This window comes from Diaporthe batatas (assembly GCF_019321695.1).
Source record: "Diaporthe batatas strain CRI 302-4 chromosome Unknown Contig00012, whole genome shotgun sequence".
Lineage (NCBI taxonomy): Eukaryota > Fungi > Ascomycota > Sordariomycetes > Diaporthales > Diaporthaceae > Diaporthe > Diaporthe batatas.
The window spans coordinates 502,736-519,247 of NW_025408559.1; the positions used below are offsets into that span (position 1 = coordinate 502,736).

General features: G+C 39.8%; 3 protein-coding genes across 3 annotated transcripts; 1 reads left to right on the forward strand and 2 right to left on the reverse strand.

The window, feature by feature from the left end:
* Nucleotides 1-4,745: 4,745 nt before the first annotated feature.
* On the reverse strand, nt 4,746-5,595 carry KVR01_010054 (uncharacterized protein; the record flags this gene model as incomplete). The annotated part of the gene is made up of 2 exons (XM_044791829.1): nt 4,746-5,151; nt 5,240-5,595. 2 exons carry the CDS (start codon nt 5,593-5,595, stop codon nt 4,746-4,748), a joined length of 762 nt encoding a protein of 253 aa, XP_044641302.1.
* Nucleotides 5,596-12,485: 6,890 nt separating this feature from the next.
* KVR01_010042 (uncharacterized protein) lies at nt 12,486-16,430 on the reverse strand. Its single transcript, XM_044786602.1, has 2 exons — nt 16,133-16,430; nt 12,486-15,974 (listed from the first exon to the last, which is right to left on the reverse strand). The coding sequence occupies exons 1-2, from the start codon at nt 16,239-16,241 to the stop codon at nt 13,633-13,635; spliced, it is 2,451 nt and encodes an 816-aa protein (XP_044641290.1). The 5' UTR covers nt 16,242-16,430; the 3' UTR covers nt 12,486-13,632.
* On the forward strand, nt 12,647-13,468 carry KVR01_010023 (uncharacterized protein; the record flags this gene model as incomplete). The annotated part of the gene is made up of 1 exon (XM_044788838.1): nt 12,647-13,468. One exon carries the CDS (start codon nt 12,647-12,649, stop codon nt 13,466-13,468), a length of 822 nt encoding a protein of 273 aa, XP_044641271.1.
* Nucleotides 16,431-16,512: the final 82 nt, after the last annotated feature.

Genomic DNA, 16,512 nt, shown 5'->3' on the forward strand with positions numbered 1-16,512 from the left:
ACGGTCAACGCGCCCTTCACACCCTGATGGCCTCTGTGCAGCTCCATACGCCCAGCACGCAGCACGCAGCACGCCGCTGTCCAGATGAGAAATCAGCCTTGGTAGCTTGCCCGTTGTCTCCATGTCCGGCAGACGAGTGACAAGTCGGCCAGACTAGCCTTGGCGATTTCGGTCCCCGGCGTTGGCATTATTCTCGCTGTAATCAGCCGAGTGGCCGCACAAGCACCACACGTATCACCACCATGACAAGAATGGGTATTCTCAGCCTCGACCTCTTTGTCCATGTTTCCAGCCTGCGGTCCTTGCGGCCAAGCTTTGGGCCTGCGAATCGGACCACGAAAACTTTTCCCCCGTCACGCAACCCAGCCTGCTGGCCTGGTCCAAACACGTGCTGGAAACACACGTCGAACCATCATGCCCTCATGCCATTCCCAATCCAATGCTCCACGCCCATCTGTGCTAAATCGGGGCCCGGATCGAGCTCCCATGCTCGCCTCTACGGCCAGCCTCCGCCCAATGCCGGCAACAACTCATAGTGTCAGACCAGATTGCCTCATTGCCTCGCCCCTTGTTCATACAGGAGCCATTCCTGACATGCCCAGCCATAGAATTATGGGTCCCTGCAGACCTGCTGGGTACGCCGCTACGGGCTGGCGGGGTGCTTCTGCAGCCATGACATGACACTTGCTTCTTTTCCGCATTGACAGCCCATTCCGTAACCTTCTTTTCAGCCTCACATCGCCACCCCTCTTTCCCCTTAACTGGGCCTTCTGCCTGTCGAATCAACGAGATAACACTAGAGCCTGGGCTCCCTGGAGAGACGTCGCGGAAACTGTCCATGGCCCGGTTTTTAAACATCCATCCAGCAGTCGCCTGAGGTCATCAACCATCCAGCTTGATCATCCATCTCGGGAGAACGGACGACTACGCGTCGCTGCCTGCCGACTTGGCTCCTTCGTTGCACACCCAAACATGACACCACGCAGCGGACAAGCAACCTTGGAACACGGCAATCGACGATGTTGTGTTCTCTCCTCAGCAGAGGTCTTTTATGTCTCGTCCACGCAACGTATTCATTGTAGTGACGCAGGGCTAGCACCTTCACAATGAGCGGTGACTTCGATCAGAAGAGGTGCCACGAGATCTACAGTTGTGATTCTCAACTAATAGTCTTCCATTTCATGTCATTCGCATAATATTGCTGATGATCACTCTCCGAAGCATCCAGGAGCGTCATCGTGATCGAGAGGGGGCCTAGCCGTGCTTCAGATCTCAACTGGCATTGCCGGACCAGAGTCTCGGTATCAGCGCTTTTCTCTTGGATGAGAGGATCAGGGCGTGGCCACGAATCGTCCGGAACGCCCTTCTGCGATACTGCACGCAGGCTCGAGTGCCCTCCAACATCTCCCGCGGCTCTGGAGTCGACCAGCTTCCACTTTCTGGGCGACGCGAGTCTCAGCTCCCATGAGCACTGCAGTGTCTTGGCAGACGTGTAAAGGGGATGTTCGGATGTTCTGCACATTTTCGCTCGGAGAGACGGGCAATCCGCGGCTACGACGTCAGGAAAGTAACGTGCAGTTTCCCAGCTGGAGGGCGGAGACAAGAGCCACTAGAGAGTATCTGGGCTCGCCGTGCAGTTCGCCAATCCAAACAACATCTCGGGATTCCATAACACCAGACAGCCCCAGCCGTTGTGTTGAAGGAGTCTTTAAATTTGATAGGCCCGTGTGCGATGCAGCCACTTGTCTCGACATGGAGAACCGCTGCGGAGCCGCAATCCCAGCCTTAACTGGGTCCCAGAATAAAAAGCCTAGACAGTTTTAGGAACTAACCCAGTGTCTCACAATCAATTCCTAATTCCTTCTGATAATACTGTCTCCTGAATTATGACTTGGACCAATATAGATTCGTGCAATGATGATGATGATTTATTGCTTGGCGCCAGTCTTACTGCCTCGAATCCAAAATCAAAGACCTCGTGAAACTATCTAACTAGGTAGTGAGTGGTTTCGTTTCTAATCGCCGTGCATATAAAACGTTTGTGGCGCATTCATACAGTGGTAGACGCTTAAGACCCAGCGTTAAAAAAAATAACAAAAAACAATGCCAGCCTAGGCAGTGAGTCTTGTCACTTTTGATAAGCTCCTCGGGATTTACATTGTTCTCTAGGGAAACACTCACAGAGACCATCATAAGATCCAAATGACCTGCGGCTCGATATTGGTGTGAAACGATGGGTCTTGAGCGTTTACCACCGTATGAAGACGCCATGTATGTCTTCAGACGTATGCGGAATAGAAGCGAGACCAGCTAAATTTGATTCTGAACCTTTGCGGGAGGTAGTCGTGGCCTCGGAAGACTCTTGCAATGAAAGACTTTGCTGGGATTCCGTATCATGGGTTTCTGAGCTGGAGCTGCGCATAGAGACGATTTTCATATTGTTTGAACGCCTTGTGATGTCAAATTCGCTCTCTATGGCTCTCCTTTGTAACCTGACACCAGGTCCGAAGTCGCGAAGTCTGGCCGTGAAAATGCTCATCATCTCAATTGGACCTAGAGAATCCTCAGATACGTCGAGATCAGTCATCTTGTAACCGACAAGGGCTACTGTGAACTTTGATAAAGCAATATCCTGCACAGCCTACGGCCTAGTGAACCATTCGGCCCAGGCTGTTAAACATGCCTCGGGCATTGGAATCATCGAGAAGTCCGGTTTGGGCTGCCAGGTGGCCATCACCCATCTCAAGGTTAGTCATCTAACCCAACATAGAAGAAAACAGGTAAACAGCACCCTCATTATGTTCTTTTCCGCGATCAGGTCCTCAACACACGATAGTTTGTCATGCGAGTGGGTGGTCAAGAGCCATGTATGTGATCTGTTTCGTTTTCTCGGACTTATCCGCCTTGGCTGCTACATACGGCATCGATCCAAATCGGGCGTAGTAGGGCCTGCCCGCTTGAGGAGCCTCGCAAGGAAAGGGAGGGCGTGGTGCAAGTTCCTACGAGCCATGAGGGTCTGGTAGTTACAGGCGATGAGAGATCGCTGGTCCTCGGGCTTGGCCTAGACGTACGACAGAGCATCATAGTGGCAAGAGACAGCAGCCATGTCCTTGCAGAAAAGCAGTACTGGCATTAGCTCCTAGTTCAAAATTTATCAACACCGGTAAAGAGAAAACGACCTATTAAAATAGTCTCCTCTCACAGCCCCCTTAGAGCCTACAAGCGGGCAGCCTCCTAGTAGAAGGAGGAGTTCTGCTAGGGTCCCGCATCTTATAAGAATCAATACATCTCAACTAATTATTCTCTTTCTGAGTTGAGGGTGAGAAACTAGGAACCCCTCTTATTAATGCAAATATTTAAAGCGGAGATAGTGCCTAACTTGTAGATCTGTGCGTACTGCTGATAAGTTGTCAAGGAGGAGGTGGGCTGTCTGTAAATTTTAGATGTAGAGCGCTAGCAGCAAAGCTGTGAATTTGAGACCAAGCTTTACCTATGGTAGTAGAGATTGTTACCCTGTGGTCTCGAGCCGGATTTGGCCGATTTTGAGCGGAGGATATTTGAATGGTGGCCCGTTCATTGGTATAGTAGACTTGCGCACTTGGCATTCTAGGGACGTGAGCAGTGCGCCCAGGGACGAGGCTGTGGTTGAAGAGAGTCCACGTGAGAATCCTTTCCAAGGACGGATGGCGGCTGACTTGGACATGCCCAGGAATTCACCTATCGATTAAAATGTCCATCTACGGGCACAGGCACACAGCATAGATGCCGCCGCTAATGCTTGCGCACGCGGAGTTTTGCCTCGTGTGTTTTATTGGCTACTTGAAAGCATGTTGGCCTCATTATCTGACCGAATCCTACCGAGATAGCTTCGAACTGGGCTCAGAACAACGTGATACTTGTGTATCGTCGTGGTGGTACATCAGAGTACGTTTGTAAACTGTGTGTTACTCTCTGCTGATATCTCTCACCAAGTGCGCGCCAGTATGCCTCACTGTTGAGTAATGTACTTAGGCACTTGAACGTTGCACTGATTTTGGACGAGAACAACTTTATAAATTAATACCGCTATAATCTGCCGAATACTCCAGAACGTCTGCAATATTTTTGCAAGGGCTTTTAAGACGCATCCCGTCCTATATAGACATCCACCATCTTGCATTCCAGTCTTATGACTGCGAGCTTCACGATTCCTGTCGTGCTATTCATGGAAACATTGAAAAGAAGAGAAGAACTAACAGTAATGATGTCGGGCCGCTTGTGACTGATTGAATGTTGGAAAGCATTCTCATGTGCTCCCGGCACAGATTGTCAGGCGTACACTGGAAGATACCCTCTAAGCGTCGAGCAGTGGCGTCTGATTGCTTTTTTCAATCGCCTTTTTAGTCTGACACGCTGTGGACTTCACGCATACCGTCAAGGAAAGACTCGATGACTAGGCTGATCTTCTCAACTCCTTACAGTCTTCTCATAGGCACTGTTGTCAAGATGCTTACTGATGAATTCAGCCTGCTCGTAATCGACACCTCCCTCCAAATGGACTAATTCAGTAGAGCTGGCTGTAAATACAGCCATGGGTAAGTTTCTCCCCAGAATGTTTGACACTTTCTATCTTGCTTGAATAGTCACTGGGGAGTATTTGCATAAGCACCTGGGCAGGGTCGATTGAGGTCTCACAATTGTACATTGCGTGGGGTAGATATTTTGCTATAAAAGTGACGAGTTGTCTGCTGTTGAAGCGCATTTAGTTACTGAAGCAGAGAACCCCCACTGGAGCTGATCACGCTCCCGGTGTTGTTGGTGTCTTTCATCAAATAAATGTAAGCCTCACCGACCTCTTCCGGCTGACCAGGCTTGCCAAGCAGCGCCTTTGCGGAGACAAAAGCTTCTAGCTTCTCTCGGGCCTCTCCAGGAGGGCCCCAAAGCTCTGTAGCGGTCGCGCCAGGGCTGACTGCATTGACGCGTATCGGCGACATCTCGAGTGCTAAGGCGCGGACGGTCCCGTAGAGCGAGGCCGCCCATCCGGCGCCGACGGCGTACCCCTTGACGGGCTTTTGACCGACCTCTCCGCCAGTGAAGATTATAGAGGACGTCCAATGCCGCGCCAGGAAGCGCGGGGCTAGCTTCGCAATGAGCACAGGGGCAGCCAGGCGGCTTGGAGGTGATCAATGTTAGCGCATGGATTATCGACAGCGGTCGAGGGCAAGGTTATTTATTATCAATAGGTCAATGAATGACTTACAGTGGAGCGGTTTCCCTGAAATACTCGACTGTGTATTCAGAGATGGGCTTGACGTTGGCGAGGCCAGCGGTCAGGATGATGTGGTCGATGTTCCCGCCATTGGCCTCCGCTACCTCGATGAACAGCTTCTCTAAATTTGACTCTACGTCAAGTCCACTTATGTCGACAGTGTAACCGGTGATATTGGCGTCAGGCACTGCGTCCTGTATCTTCCTGACGGCCTCGTCAACACGGCTCCGGTTGGACGAGGCGACAGCCACCTTGAGACCTTCGATACAGGCCAGCTTAGCTGCTGCGGCACCTATGCCAGAGGATCCACCGATGACCACAACTGATTGCCCTTTGATGGGAGGCATGATGAAGAGGGGAATGTTAAGTGGATGGTGGTATCAGTCTGGCACCAACGCTGGAGATGGCGGGAAGTGAATGCGATGGGGAGATGCTCGCTTCCCCACCGGAGAAGGTCGAGATTCCTGTCGCATTTTTATACCCATCCCTTTCGAACTTGCAGCGTGAGCTCGAGTAGAACTGAAGGAAGTGATGGGCCATATTGAGAGGCCCCACCAGGAGCTCCCTGTGTGGAAGAGAATACGAATGCGGGTTAGATCCAAAGCACTTACACCGGAATTAACCTCCGGTTTCTCTACTATGTCCGGCCCTGTGCCTCCCTCCTCATATACTACCGACAACTACATAAGAGATACCTAAATAACTTATACTTCCAAAGATCTACATGGTGCAGCCTTAAGCACTGTACATGCCAGAAGCACTCACGAACTGATCTTCAGATGCTCTTGCAGAGGATGTTCCTCAGGGACTTTTTTGGCCACTTAAGTAGGTAGGGAGATCGAGCGGCAAGCCTTAGCGGAGCTGCGCAATCGACAAAAGTTCGACCATGCCCAGTGTCGTAGGGAAAACGCTCTAGGGTTCTCAGAGTAAACGTTCTGCGCCTTTTTCTAAATACTGTCAAATGTTAGCTACTTTCCAAGGCCATTGCGTTGGGATTGTGGAGGAGGAGGGTCAACCCTGATGATCACAGAACGAGTGAAGCAAGCAAAAACGAGAACACAATCATACTTAGGTATTGTCTCTCGCCTCATCTTATTATGAACTACTAGCTTTAAACTGATATGAGAAGTTGAGAGCAATATCAAGCTTCTAGATACTATTTGAAAATATGACATTCCGCCCTATAACAGTCTACAAATAGTTCTGGTCATGTGCCCAGAATTTCCCCGAGCCATTTACACTTGAGGCTAACTGGGCGTTGGGTCTGACGACACATAGCATCATATCTGGCCACGGGTTCTGGAGTCCGTAGCTGAGGCTGGGCCGACGGTGGCCTGGAGATTCACAATTAGGGGCTATGAACTTCTGAGCCAGCTCGAGAGATTCCAACCAAGCTGTATCGGTCATGGTTGTCGGCGGACAATTGGCTCAAGAACGAGTTTGTGAGCTATAGTGAACGAAGTTGTAGAGTAGATAAGAGAAGTTGTCTCGGAAAAACAAAGTAGAGCCCCCCCCCCAGTTAAATACCCTCTATTCCTTAATTAAACTAAAACTTTATTAATAAAATAGAAACTCTAATATTTTTTAATAAAATACCTTTATTAATTTATTAATATTCTTTAATTAATAAAAAAAAGTTTTAATAATAATTAACTATTATTTATTATACTTTAAACTTTAATAGTTAGAGTTTTATTTATATTTTAACTTATTATTATTTAAGAAATAATTATAAATTAAATTCTAATATAATTATATAATAATTTAAATTTATTATTAAAAGTTATTACTATTTATATAATTACTTTAAGTATATTATTATTATTATTATTAAGTATAATTAAATTAAAATAATAAATTATAAAAGTTTATTAACTTATTTTTATAATAATATTATAAAGTATAATTAATATATAAACTATATAAATTAAAAGTTAAAAGATCTTTTATTTAATAAATTAGATTTATATTTTAATAAAATATAATACTTTTTATTAAATAATAATAAATTAATATTATTATAAAAATAATAAATAATATTTTTAAAGTTTATATATAAAATAATAAATAAATATATATATTAATTTATTAATATAATAAAAGTTTTATAATTATTATTTTTAATAAATATATTAATTAAATTATATAATAAAAATATTTATTTTATTAATAAATTTAATTTTAATAAGTAGAATAATATAAAAGATAGATTAAATATTTATTAAATATATTTTATAAGTTAAAAGTTTTTAAATAAAGAACTTACTTTTATATCTTTTATAATTATATTAAATAGTTTATTTATTATTATAATATATAAAAGTTATATAATAAAAGAGTTTTTAATAATTAAAAAAGTATTTTATTAAAGATAAATCTATATTTAAATTTAAAATTAATCCTTATAATAAATAATACTTCTTAATATTATAAAGTAAAAATAATTAAAATAATAAATATAAAAATATAAAGTATAAATATTTACTTTTATACTTTTTAATTTTAATTTTATTAAAGTATATTTTAATAATTTAAAATATTATTTATATTATTAATATTAATATAAATTATTAAATTATAATTTAAATAAAGATTTTATTTAATTTTATTTTTATATTTAGGAGATTAAATTTAAAGTTAAAGTTATTTAAAGATATTTCTATTATATATAAATATTAAAAGAAAGTATAAAATAAAATAAATATAATAGTTTTAATTAAAAGTTATAAAAATTAAAATTAATAAAGTTTTAATTAAGTAAAGTTATATAAATAGAAGAGTATTATTTATAAATTAAATAGTTAAATTAATAATTAAAAGTTAAAATAAATAAATTAACTATAAATAAATTTATTTAATTAATTAAATACTTAATATTAAATATTTAATTTATTTTATTTATTTAAAATAAATAACTATCCTTTTTAACTACTTTTATTACTAATTATATCTTTTATATATTTAATTAATTTTTTATTTAAAAGTTCTTTAAAATTTATTATATAACTTTTTACTTTATTAAATAAAGAGAATTATTTTAATAAACTTTTAATTTTTTATTAAATAATTAATTTAATTATAAAATTTAATATTAAATAAAATTAATTAATTAATTAAATAATTTTTATAAACTTTATAAAATATATTTTTAATATTTATTTAATAGTTTATTAAATAGTTATTTAATAGTTTTATTATAATAGTAAGTCTTTCTTATTATTATTATTATTAAAAAATTAATAAAGTTTTTTCTTTTTAAATATAATTTAATTAATATTTTAATTAATAAAATGATTTTTAAGTTATATTTATTAAATTAAATATCTTTTTTATAAAATTTATAAAAGTTAAGTTTTTATATTTTATAACTTTTATAAGTTATTTAAATTAAACTTTTTTAATAAATTCTTAAAATATTTTTAAAGTATTTTTATAATAAACTTTTAATATAAAATTATTTTATTTTTATTTATAATAATAATAATAAAAAATAATTAATAGTTTTTATTTTTATTATAAGTTTTAAGTATTATTATTATTATTATTATTAATAATAAAGTTTTATTAAATCTATAAAAGAAGTTAGTAATAGTAATAATAATAGTAATTTTATTAAGGTTATTTAATTATATCTAACTTTAAATAAATTAATATTAAATAATAGATTAATAATTATATTAATATTATTTTTTACTTTTATTTTTATTATTTTTTAAAAAATAAAGCTAATTTTATTATTATTGCTTTTTTATTAGGTTTTATTTAAGCTATTTAATAATTAAAGAGGATTTTTAATAAATAATTAATTATAGTATTATTTATTATAATTATATTAAATTAATTCTTTAAATTCTTATTAAATAAGCTAATATATATATTATTTTATTTAATAAAATATTATTATTATAAGAATTCTTTTATTTTAATAATAATAATTAATTTTATAATAATTATTTAAAAATATAGTTATATTTTTATTAATTATTTATATTTTTATATAAAGTTTATTTTTATCTTTATTTTAACCCTTTATTTAATAGTTATTAATATAAGTTAAAAGTTTTAAAGTTTAGATTTTTATTAAATATATTTATATCTACTATCTACCTAACTATTAATAAACTATCTTTTAAAATAGTTATTTATTAAATAATTAATAATAATTAAAAGATTTTAATTAATAATTATTTAATTAAATAATTACTTTATAATATAAATATTTATAACTCTTTTATTAATAATATAATTTTATAATTATATAAAATTAAAAAAATAATCTTTAAGTTTTAAAAATATATTTATAATATTATTATAATTAAATATTTTAATCTTTTATTAATATCTTTTTTATAAATTTTAATTATAAAAGTATAGATTTTTAATTTATAAATTAATTAATTTTAATAAAGATATTTTTAATTTAATAATTATATTTAAATAGTCTTTATATTTTTTATAATTAAGTTTTAATTAATTTAATATATTTTAATAAAAGGTTTTAGATTTTTAATTTTAATTTTTTATAATATAATACTTTATTTTTAAGTTATATAATAAAAATATTAATAACTTTTAAGTTATAAATTTTAATAAATAAAGTTAAAGTTAGTTTATTTAAATATACTTATATTAAAAGTTAATTAAGTAATTTTTAAAGTATTTAATATTATTATTAATATTATTTATTAAAACTTTATTTTAATAAAAGGTTTTATTATTAATACTTTTATTTTCTTTTTTATTAATAAATATATTCTTTTATTATTAATTTAAATAGTATTCTTTTATACTTTTAAACTACTTAATTTATTATAATAAATTTATCTTAAATAGTTTTTAAAGGTACCTATAAGTATTTTTAAATAATTTATTAAACCTTAATTACTTTAATAATTAACTTTTAAATATATAACTATTTAAATAATATAATATTTTATTAATAAATTATATAATTTAATTTTAAATAAATTTTATATAATAAGTATTAAATAGTTTAAACTTAATAAATTAATTTAATAATATTATTTATAAAATTAATTAAATTAATATTACTTTATATTAAAATAAATAAATTATATATACTTTTATAAATTAAGTTTAAATTAATTATATAAAATTAATATAATATTATTTTTATTTAATTAAATAATAAAAATAACTTATTATTAATATTAATAATATTAATAAAGGTATTCTAATAAGAATATTTATTAGTTAGCTTAGCTTATATATAAAAAGTAGTTAAAAGTAATATATATTTATATTAATTAAAGGTCTACCTAGCTAGGTAGTAAAACGCCTAATTAGGTTGGCTAAACCTACTAACTAAGCTAAGCTTAACCTATATATATATATAAACTACTATTAACCTAGCTTATAATAGCTAATCCACTATAGCCTATTATTCCTATATTAGCACCTTTTTAGTCTTTTAAAATCTTCCTTCTAGTTAATTAAAAAGCTCTATTTACTAATAAAGTAGTTTTTAACTAAATCACTCTAATTACTTAGAATTACCACTAAATATATAATTGTAATTTACTTAATTTAAGCACTATAAAAACACTCTAAATTAATGTTTTATAAATTACTTAAATCACTTAAATTTAAATTACTTTAATAGATAAAATTAAATCTAAATTACTAATTAACCAATCACTTACTAGGCCGTCTACTAGCTAGTTACTAACTATAACTACATCTAGCTAATTAATCCCTTCTAATAATTTCTTCTTCTTTTATAGCCAGCAAAGCGCTTCAAATTAACGTTTTCTAATCGCCCAATTACCCAATTACTTAATTACTAATCACTTATTAAGCTGTCGCTAGTTACTTACTAACTATAACCAATCATTAATTAATCTATAACCATTAATCAATCTAGTTAGTCCTTCTAATAGTCGACTAGTCCTTCTTCCCTTCTCGTTCATATAGTTAATCAAACTATTAAGGCATCTAACAGCTAGCTAGCAGCTATCAAAGAGTAGGGCTTACTTCTAGCATGAATCACTATTTGCGTAGTTACTTGAGTAGGGGGTCGTTTAGTTAGTCATTCAGTCAATCATTCAATCAGTCAGTCACACCAAACGTAATCCTCATCTACTAAACACACTCCCACCCTATTTATATAATCAGTCACTTAACCCGTAAGGTCGTTACTTATACTTAAAAGTCTCTCTTAAAGGGGGTAGTTAAAAGGTTAGTAAGGGCACCTAGTAAGCTAGTAGGCTACTAATTACTAATTTAAAGGTCTATTAAATAGACTTAAATTATTACTTATAAGAGGGATTGCCCGACTAAAAAGAAGAGTTGCTATAAGCATTTATAATCTTATATTTCTTCTTATATATTATAAAAGAGCAAGAGGGTTATTATAAAAGTTACAAGACTTACCTAATAAAAGGGTCCTATTTATTTATTATAATTAAGAGAAAATTATGAATTTTAAGTCTCTAAAAATTACTATATCTAACTTAAGGTGTTACCTACAGCTAAAAAGAGGGTTATTAATAAAAAAAGAAGCTAAATCCCAAGTCTTTAAAGATTATTAACTTCTTTTTAAGGTGTAATAAACGTACACAACACCTTTAATAGCTCTAAACTAATAGATTAAAATTAATACTAATTTATTACTATTATTATTATTATAATTACTATAATATTATCAATTAACTAGTATTAACACTAATAATTCCTTATAGTATTAATATAATTAGCTATTTATAACTATTATAGTCTTAAATAATAAACTAAAATTAATACTATTAGTTCTATAATAGTTATAATAAGTAATTAACTATCTATACCTAACTATTTAAAGCTAGTAGGTAACTAATTAATGTTGGTTGGCTTAGCTTACGTATAAAAAGTAGTTAAAAGTGATATATATTTATGTTAGTTAAAGGTCTACCTAGCTGGGCGGCAAAGCGCCCAGTTGAGTTGGCCAGACCTACTAACTAAACTAAGCTTGGCCCGTGTATACACACGGACCACTATCGACCTGGCTTGCAGTAGCTAATCCACTACAGCCTACTATTCCCACAATATTAGAGTTTTTATTCTATTAGTGAAGTTTTGGTTTAATTAAGGAATAGAGGGTATTTAACTAAGGGGGGGCTCTACTTCATTTTTTCAAGATAGAGGTACTTAGTTACTTACGTAACCCATATAGGTGGGTACCTACAGTAGGTATTTAATCAACGACCCACCAGAGCTCCGAGCTTGAGGACCCTTCATATTACGACCCCGCGCTCAGATCTCAATTGCCTCTCCACTGTCTCTTCCCCGCGAAATCAAACACTGCTGTACCACCAGATCCTCCTCCAACCCATTGATCCCTTCAGTCCAATTCCAAAAACTGGTCATAGAAACCCAGTCGACTGCCTCTCCCGTCCAAGAATGGCAACACACTCCCACGACGGGTCAGCCCCGCACTCGCACTCACACGATGGCGGCTTCAACGCCCAGGAACATGGCCACACACACGAGATCCTGAATGGGCCAGGCTCGTACATCGGGCGGGAGATGCCCATAACGGAAGGTCGGCAGTGGGCTTCGCGGGCCTTCACTGTGGGCATCGGAGGGCCCGTGGGCTCAGGCAAGACGGCTCTAATGCTGGCGCTGTGCATGGCGTTGCGGTCTCGCTACAACATCGCCGCCGTCACCAACGACATCTTCACGCGGGAGGACGCCGAGTTCCTGACGCGCAACCGTGCCTTGCCCTCCGAGCGCATCCGCGCCATCGAGACGGGTGGCTGTCCCCACGCCGCCGTGCGCGAGGACATCAGCGCCAACCTCGCCGCGCTCGAGGATTTGCATGCCGAGTTCAACACCGACCTGCTGCTCATCGAGAGCGGCGGCGACAATCTGGCAGCAAACTACAGCCGGGAGCTGGCAGATTACATCATCTACGTCATTGACGTGTCCGGTGGTGATAAGATCCCTCGCAAGGGCGGGCCCGGCATCACCCAGAGCGACCTGCTGGTCGTCAACAAGACCGACCTCGCCGAGGCCGTGGGCGCCGACCTGGGTGTCATGGAGCGGGACGCCAGGAAGATGCGGGAGGGCGGGCCGACGGTATTTGCCCAGGTCAAGAAGGATGTTGGTGTGGACCATATCGTCAACCTGATCCTCAGCGCATGGCGGGCGAGTGGTGCCGAGGAGGTACAGAAGTCGCGCGGAGGCCCGACAGCGACCCCTGGCCTTGACGCTCTGAAATGATCAAGACCATTATACGCCTCACATACTCAGGTCTGTATAAAAATACGCTTGCCCATTATCCTGGCCGCTGATTGTTGGTATTCATTGTAATCATAATCTGGAGCAACATGATACCCTATTCCACAACGCCTTCTCATGATATCTACGGTCGTCGGAGGAGACCCTTACTCCTCCATCACCTCGACTGCCTCTGCACCCTCTTCTGCATCCTCAAGCAGAGGGCCCTGCAACTGTATCGCATTGCGGGGCCAGACTCTCTTGTAGAGACTGACACCGATTGTGTCCTGAGGGTTGATGTGAGCGTCGAATGTCGCCTTGAAGTATCCGTGGGTTCCTAGCGGCTCCTTGACGTAGCCACTCCGGCCTCTCTTGGTCCACAAGGGCAGTGCCTTGAACCATTCCACGTCCTCCCTGTTGAAGAACATGTACCGGATGGTCACGATTCTCTTGTGTATGTGGTACGGGTGACCTGTCAGGATCACCCGCTTGGCGATGACCCGGTTGGTCGAGGGAGGAATGGCCGTACCCGTTCCGATCAGGGCCAGGGGCAGGTCAGGCTCACCCTCGGCCTTCTTCTCGCCAGGCTTTGACCTCCTGTAGAAGAGAGCTGGCACGGCGCCCCAAGTCACAGGGCCCATAAAGGTCGCCACTGCAGACTGCCCTGGGTGCAAAAAGCGGCAGTACTTGTGCACGTCATTTGGCGTGGTGCCGCCCTGCGAGAACAGAGGGTTGATGACGAACCTCCGTGGGCCACACTGCATGATGAGCTCTTCCTTGGACTTGATGGACCTGGCATAGTCAGAGCTCAAGTTGATGAGGAAGTTGACCGCCGTCCGCTTCTGTTCATGCCTCAGCAGGGAGAAAAGAGTCACAGGCTTAGCCGCGTGATACGTCGCCCGACATTCAGCAGGGACGCCTCTGATATGAACGTGGACCCGAGTGCCGGGCTGCACACCTCCCACGAGGGCCTCATTACGTGCGCTGTTTCGAGAAGCTTGGTAGTTCTGGACTTGAAGAAGCCGACGCCACTCCTCAGGCTCGTGTGCTCGGTCCTCGTCCTGATCCCAAGGGCTGCTCCGCAGACTCTTCAGTCCTCTGTATCTCGCCAGTCGCTCGCGCGCGAGGACGTTGGGCTGCAATTCGATCTCGTCGGGGAACTCCAGATCCTCCTCAGCTTCGTTCTTCTTCTTCTTTGACCGATATTGCGCCAACTGCGCAGCATCGTCGTTTTCATCCAATTCCTCGAACTTTTCTGACTGAGGGTATTCTGATGGCCCCGCCTCCGTCATATGATCGTCGGCAAGTCCTTCCATGCCATCCTCTGGTGCCACAGAGCCCTCAGACCCTTCCTTGTCGTCCAATTCCATGTCGGTCATGTCAGAGCCGTCGTCAGACACGTCATCCTCTAAGTACCAAGCTGATTGGTACTTTGAGGTTCCCTTGGGGACCCTCAGGTGCGTCACCTGGGCATTGTCTTCGTCTTCAGAAAAATAGTGATGATCGTCTAGCAGAACACCCTTTTTCATAGACGGGGCCACGGATGTGGCATCATCCAAATCAATATCATCATCCGCATCACGCATGGCCGCCTCCTCCGGCGCCAGGTCATCGAGCTCGTCTTGATCCTCGGAAGGAACCGCGAGAGGCTGTTCCGTTTCATCGTCCACGTTCATCCCCTCGTCCGACTTCTTCCCTCTCTTTGAAAGGGGTGCAGCGGTGATCTTCTCGATCTTGAAGGAGCCCCAGTCGCCCACTTGAACCAGTCGATCTGCCTGTAAGCCCCGGCCCCTTACAACGCCAGTGACAATGGTCAAGCCTTCTTCCGAGTCCGCGAACCTGACATCTTCTGCAAGCATCCAGCTCCGCTCATCCCGCCACTTGACACCCTTCGGGGTCGAGTTGCAGAGTGAGCGCATCAGATTCGAGCATTCTTGCCTGTTGTCGAGGTTGTAAATCTTGTGCTGCTCGGGGTGGAAATGCGTGATGTATGACCGCAGGGAGTCGAGGACCGAGTTTCTGAGCTTTGCGGGCTCGGTCTTGTTGAGACCCTGGACGACGGTGAACAAAGTTGACAGGCCTTGGCTCTCCACGCTCCGAAGGATCAGCTCGCCAAGGTCGTCGACATCGACATCGGCAGACAGAATAAGGACCACAAAGTCAGCGACTCTGGCAGCATCTGTACATGCTGCCAGGTCTCGCGGCAGGGCGACGTATTGCAGCTTCTGCTTGAACCTGTCAACGGGCACGCGAGCGGTGCCAAGCGGAATTTCTTGGTCGATGTCGAGACTCTGGTTCAGGGCTCGAACGGCAGCGGTGGAATCGCCATCCGGGCAGAGAGGAATGACAGCCACATTTCGGGGGGCACCGTCCTTGCCGGCGAAGACGACGGTCTCCTGCTGGTGGGCCTTGTGCTTCTGTGCCTGCCTCTGCTTGGCCTGATTTCGTCGGTCGAGTTTAGACATGACTTGCTGATGGGGTGTCTTGCGGCGCTCGTTTGGGACCTTGCCTAGGAGGAGCAAGCGGTGCCAAAGTTAGCATATGCATCTTTTGTACTTGTTGTGTTTGCTGGTGAGGGGCCACGGGATTAAATATGCAAGTTTGCGGCGCCCCCCCCCCCTCAATTTGCCTTTCCCAGCGACTGCTCGCCGGAGTGACTCATCTCACCTTTCAGCTGATCTCGCATGGCTCCCTTGGTCGCCTTCCGGGACTTGAAGGCCTTGTTGTTGACCTTGGTGGTCGCCCGGTGCGAGTGGCCTGCGACGGCGGCCGGCATCTTTCCTCCGTCACCACCTGCCTTGAACCTGAATGGTAGAGATGAAGACGCCAGATTGTCAAATATCTCACAGTCACCGAGGGAAAAATCTTGAAAATTCTAGTATTGGATGTCGTGAAATGAGAATGGGACAGAGCCTTGAATTCTCTATGTCCCGTCACTGGCAAACGGTTGGTTTACACCACCCGCCATCGCCCTCGCTAGAGTCGCATCTGCCCCGCCAATTTTTGAAATTTCTTGTGGAATCAACCATCAACATCCCTGCTTATCG

Excerpts from the sequence above, each read along its gene's own strand:
- KVR01_010042 (XM_044786602.1), bottom strand. The coding sequence starts at position 16,241 with ATGCCGGCCGCCGTCGCAGGCCACTCGCACCGGGCGACCACCAAGGTC. Across the intron at positions 15,975-16,132 it reads CATGCGAGATCAGCTGAAAG|GCAAGGTCCCAAACGAGCGC; the intron begins GTGAGATGAGTC and ends TGCTCCTCCTAG.